Genomic DNA, 5,723 nt, shown 5'->3' with positions numbered 1-5,723 from the left:
TTCCCTAGATCCTTGCTAAAAAGGCATTTACAACGTCCTTGCAACACTTTGTTGTAAGATGACTCCTTAGTCTCCTACTTTTTAAGTTCCTTTTGACAGGTTTGCCCAGGGCATGTTGGAGCAGCACCTCACAGACATCTGTTGCTCTGGCTCCCTTTTCAAGCTTGCCAAGAGACATCAACCAGATTGCTTTGCAAATACAGATGGGAGGTTGCAACCTACGGGTATAACCTACATAGCATCCCTTCTATAGGTAAAAAATAATAAATCCCAAAATAACCACAGCCTACGTGCAAGCTCCAGTCCCTGTCTTTTTATAATATCATGTTGTGGTAACACCTGGCCACTTCTGCTAATGCTCTGTTCTTTGGCAAAAGGAGCTTGTCTACAGGGATCATAAACCAGAACGCTCTTACCTCCTTGAAACTGCACATCAAGAAGAGTCATGATGTAAAAGTCACCCAATTGACAGAAAAACACCACCTCAGCCCTCCCCACAGCATCACAGGCAGAAACACCTCTCAGATGTCAACTACTCAGCTCACAGTTAGACACCACCAATATCGGAGCTCTGGCTTCTGCTAATAAGATGCTCCCACTTAGGGAAATTTTTCACAGAGGAGGCGGCTCCCTTCTTCATGTGAGACTGAGGGGTCTCCCCACCACTGCCCAGTGCCACCTTCCAGAACATCTGAGGGTACTGTAGTGATTTTCACTCTCAGATGTAAAGACCAAATTAAAACTCACTTTTGGAGGCAGTGGCTGAATTATGCTCTCGAAGTAGTTCGGCATCTGTCCATGAGACCAGGAGCTTTCTGCTCAGCAGCCAACGCCAGGAGCAGAATGGAGGACAGCAACCATGACGAGTGCTGATGTGAAGTGAGACAGACGGACAGAAAAGCTGCAGACAAGCCTGCGGAGAGCAGTAGCAGGGACTGATGGAGTGCCAGATGGTTACAGAGCAAAGTTTTGCCTTCCTTCATAGCTAACAGCACTGCCCTCTGAGCAGCTCCACTGTCAGTGCAAAATCTGTTCTTGTTCAGGGTCTCATTGATTAATATTCACTCTCTGGTTCTCCTGCACCGTGCAATGTAATGATGCACCAGTCCCTGCTGCTGCAGTGGTCACGAGCAAGAGAGGGACAGGAAGGAACGCTCTCAGCCATCTACAAAGTGTTTGCCTTGCAGTTTAGACCCAAAATAACCATTTGGAAACTTGCCCCAGTCAGTTTGGTATTCTAGAGGCTCTGTCAAATGCCTCAGTGAGAAGCTGGGTGCCTGGTTCCTATGGATGGGAAAGGTTTGCCTGTGTATGCCTATGCACACATGCATGGGATGATCCAGGCTGCCTAAAATAACCAGCTAAGCACTGGCCATCAGAGGCAGGTGTTTCTGATGACCTTGATGTTTAATTTTTTGGAGGTCATGGGAAAACCCCTGTTTAAGACTTTAACAACTGTGACCCTGAGCCATAACTGGGAGAATGTTCCCAGTGGGGAATACACCACTATTCCTCATGCGCGTAGTAAATGTTACTCCCACCTTGCAATTCTTCAGCACAAGTATTCCCAAAGCTTCATCCCCTTTCCTAGGAAATACAGTGAGCAGCACATTAAAACAGGCTCCTCTACACAAAAATCCCAGGCAAAATTTCCAGCTTCTACCTCCACATTCATGCACTAATGACACCACAGCCTCTCGCCATCTGTAAAATTACAGCTATAAGATTACAGCACCAGTAATGATATAAATAGATGGTGATGCGCACAGATGACGACAGAGACGAATAGTCAGGGATTTATTGTCCGTCAGGTGTTGCATTAGCAGATGATGGCCAAAAGCAGCAAAGAAGCCCACAGTCACCCTGTGCAGATTTGCCCCATTCATATCCCCAGCTCCAAATTTACTGTAAGAGTCCACTTCCAGAGCAGCTCCTCAGTATCGGCACAATGGTATTTCCAGTCCACAAAGTTGCTGCCTGAGCTCAGCTACACCAGGGCAAACAATGCCACCGGACACCATTGCCTGTCCATGCAGCAAGGATGCACCGTGACCCCTGTGCTGTACTTTGAAGTCCAGTGCCGCGAGGTGACCTACATCAACCAGTGTGACTACAGGGGCAGACTGCTTACAGCTAAATGAAAGGCCTAGAAACTTGAAGATTTGGAGGATTACAAGGGAGATGAAGCTGAGTCAGGTCCTAATCCCAAGTATTTTCCCTGATTTTGTGCACTAAAATGAGATCTCTCTAACACCATGTACTGCAAGTTTTCTTGTTTGTATTTGTTCACAACCTTGTAGTGTTTGCCCTCTGTTTAGTCGCAGAAGCATCACGGGACAGGAAAATGCAATTCAGCAGCACAGAGCAGGACAGGAGGAAACTCAAGGGAAGAAGGAAGAGGACTCTCATCCATAAGCTGCCCAACTACAGACAAGACCTTCAGAAGTGTGAATTTTGGTTTAAGCATCACATTTCCATTACATTTTCACGAGAAAAGAAACATCCATGCTCTGAGGGTTCAATTACTGTCAGAACAGTGTCAACATAGGAAAAGTACTTCGATTCCCAGAAAAGTCAGGAAGCCTTAACTATAGTTTAAAAAACTAATCCACCACCATCACATTGTAAGACCCTGATGAAACTTGTACAAGGCTTTAAGGCTTTCAAGGGAAATTTTAGACAGAGCACTAGCATTTCATGGATCAGACAATCCAATTTAAGGGTTTGCCTGTGCTAGGAAGGTCGCTGCTTCCACTAGCCTGCGGTGCTTAAAATGGCATCCTGCTCACTCAGCCACATGCCTCAATATGGGTGCAGTTGTGCGTGCAATAGTAATTGCATTTGAATAGCTTTATTTGCTTTTGTAAGCAAAATAAACTACACCAAATAAGACAGCGTTCTCCTTCTCCTTGCACTGGGAAAACCACAAGTACAAAACTAAAACCACACCTCTGACAACATGGTTATTTATTGATTGGCATTTTCCAGTGTAGGCAAATATTTGAACCTTCATGGAGACAGGAGGCGAGTGAAGAACTGAGAGTGAAGATGAAATACCTCACTTTCCAATTTACATGGATTTACTATTGCCTTAGCAGTGATGTTTCACAGCATATTTTCCCCCAGGAAAGGAATAAAAATGGGCTGACATTCCATTATCTTTTCCACCTTGTACCAGATCACCTCCAAATTAGCTCTACATGGAAATAAACTTTCTCCCAAAGCAAACAGAACTTTTCCTTATAACGCAGTAAGTTTTTCTTCTAACAGGAGACTATCATTTTAAACACAAACTTGCTCCCCTTACATCAATTCCTTAACACTAATTGTGTAATACAAAAGGTACAGAACAGGATTTCCGATAACATCATTTCTTAATGCAGCTCTGAATCTTGGTCAGGATGTGACATTGTAGAGCCCCAGTTAACAATTCATTGGAACCCTTTTCACATTAAAAACTCTTGAGTTTTCACAGTGCAGACCAAAAGGGACAGTTTCAAGTCTCTTCCAACCACTGCCATGTTTGAATCTCCCCTATATTTTCCCCAAGATGCCTTCAAAATGAACAATATTATCTTTTCCTGTCTGACACAATGTTCTGCTCAGAAATTTCAAATGAAAAGAAAAAATTAAAAAGAAATAAATATTCCAAAAGGTACTGCTTGGTTTTGTATCTGGAACTTCTTTTTTGACCACAACGCTAAGATTCTAGGGTTTCACTCTGCCTGTGAAAGGGAAGGGAGACAGCACTGCTGCTCCAGTCAAAGTATTCCAGCAAGGAAAAGCAAGGCTCGTGGTAACGCTGCAAGCTGGGCAGAGCAGTGGGATTCATCTCATCTCCCATCGACACCTTCAGTTTGGAGGATGAAAGCAAGGTAACCAGAAACACCATCCTGACCCTCTCGCTGACTCCCAGCTTCATCCATTTGGTTCAGTGTCTTCTCCAACCTGAGCTTTGTGGGAGTTGGTGTGTGCATGGACACTATCCTGCCCCCTTCACCCACTGGAGGCTTTGAAAGGGCTCAGTGAGTGTGACTGAGACAAGTACCTCGATGTCACCATGTTGTGTGTGTTCAAGCTGGCTTACATCTTCTACAACCATAACCTTCATGAGGAGGTCATCACCATCTGCAAGGTCTTCTGTGAGAGGCTGCAGGCAGTAGATGCCTACGCATGTCCAAGCATACCCTCAGAGAGGCTGTACAAATGCTTCAGGCTGCAGGGGGCAAGCTACCACAAGCTGGAGCAAGCCCTGGTGTCTGTGGGGCAGTGGCTGGGCACACTGCAAGGCCGCATCAGGGAGCTGCTGGCAGAGCCCAGCTCCCTCTGGGTCAGAGTCAAAACAAACGCTGTGAAATGGGAGCTGAGGACTTACAGTTGTGAACCCTGAAAGGAAGGCTTGCATAGGCATAGCCTGGACGTGGAGACCTTGCTGACTGTTCTCTTTGTGGAGTTAAAAGCCTACAAGACAGTCTAAGCCGACACGGGGCAGGAACGCTACGACGTCCTCTGTGACCTGCTGGAGATCTGCTCATAGGAGAGCAGCCGCCTGCACAAGTGAGCTGTCAAGTTGACAGAGCTGGCCCAGGTCTTGTGCTACCACAGCTACACCCAGCAGACAGACTGTTCCTCCTCAGACACGGTCCATGAAGCCTTGCAGTGGCTGGAGTTGGTGCCCAGGAACACCCAGAACCAGGACTGACTCCTCAATGACCAGGTGCAGGCTCTGCTCTGACTCTGCATCTGCACCGTGGAGTCCAAGATGGAGAAGAGCATCAAGAGGGACCAGAGAGTTAAAGCACAGGGGCAGAACCTGGGTAACTTTGAGCGCAACAGCGTCAACTATGAGGCCAGCCTGCTGGAGGACAGGTTCCTGTATGACAGCATCGCCTTCAACCTGGCCACGGAGACCACTCTGTCCAAGAGCCTGGATGACGGCTTCGCCTTACAGAAGCGGGTCCTGACAACACAGGGCCATGTCCTGGCTGTGCGTAGCCCCAAGCAAACTGTGGCCTCCTTGCACCTTCTGGCAGCTCTCTACAAGCTGCTGGCCAAGCCCTTGCAAGCCATGGAGAGCTATGTTTCCTGGTCATAGCCCTGTGCAGCACACCTGGGGACAGCCTGGGCATGGCCAATGCCCTGTGCCAGGTCACCAAGATGCTCCTCCAGCTGGAGTCCTCCAGCTGTGCCCAGCTTTTCATGAAGGAGACGGAGTCCTGCCTGCAGAAAGCTGACAGCAGAAATGATTCCTACCTTCTGCTGCAGCAAACCTGCCTCCTGCTCAGCAGCCAGCTGTGCTGTGTCAACCACCAGATTGAGGAGGGTCTCACCCTGTTGCTGGAGGTTCTTCAGAACCTGCCTCTACAGAAAATCATGAAGGTCTGGTACCTGCTGCAAGCCCACATCCTTCAGCTGGTGGCCGTTTACCTGAGCCTACCTCTGTCACGGTTTAAGCCCAGTCGGCAATTGAGCACCACCATGCCCCCCAAAAAGGAGGCTGGACAAAAGAAGGACTGAGAAGGCTCTCACCACTTAATGGTCGTGAGCAAAAGACAGACTTATCATAGGGAGAAGAAAATCAAAACCATTTCGTTACCAATAACATCAGAGAAGAACAGCGAGGGATACAACCAGATCTTAAAACTCAAACACCTTCCCCCCCACCTCTCCCTTCTTTCTGGGCTGTTTTGTTCACAGTTTCTTCACCTGTGATCATGATTTGT

The 5,723-nt window shown here is 47.4% G+C and overlaps 1 protein-coding gene across 1 annotated transcript; it reads left to right on the top strand.

The window, feature by feature from the left end:
- The first annotated feature begins 1,769 nt into the window (after nt 1–1,769).
- On the top strand, nt 1,770–5,517 carry ESPL1 (extra spindle pole bodies homolog 1 (S. cerevisiae)). Its single transcript, XM_010184516.1, is given in 5 exon segments — nt 1,770–1,811; nt 4,046–4,336; nt 4,394–4,672; nt 4,724–5,088; nt 5,121–5,517. Coding segments are annotated over 5 exon segments (1,374 nt in total).
- The last annotated feature ends 206 nt before the right edge of the window (nt 5,518–5,723 follow it).

The sequence above is a fragment of the Mesitornis unicolor genome, unplaced genomic scaffold, assembly GCF_000695765.1.
Source record: "Mesitornis unicolor isolate BGI_N332 unplaced genomic scaffold, ASM69576v1 scaffold3595, whole genome shotgun sequence".
Classification (NCBI taxonomy): Eukaryota; Metazoa; Chordata; class Aves; order Mesitornithiformes; family Mesitornithidae; genus Mesitornis; species Mesitornis unicolor.
Note: the sequence above shows the minus strand (reverse complement) of the source record. Positions and strands in the feature narration are given on the sequence as shown.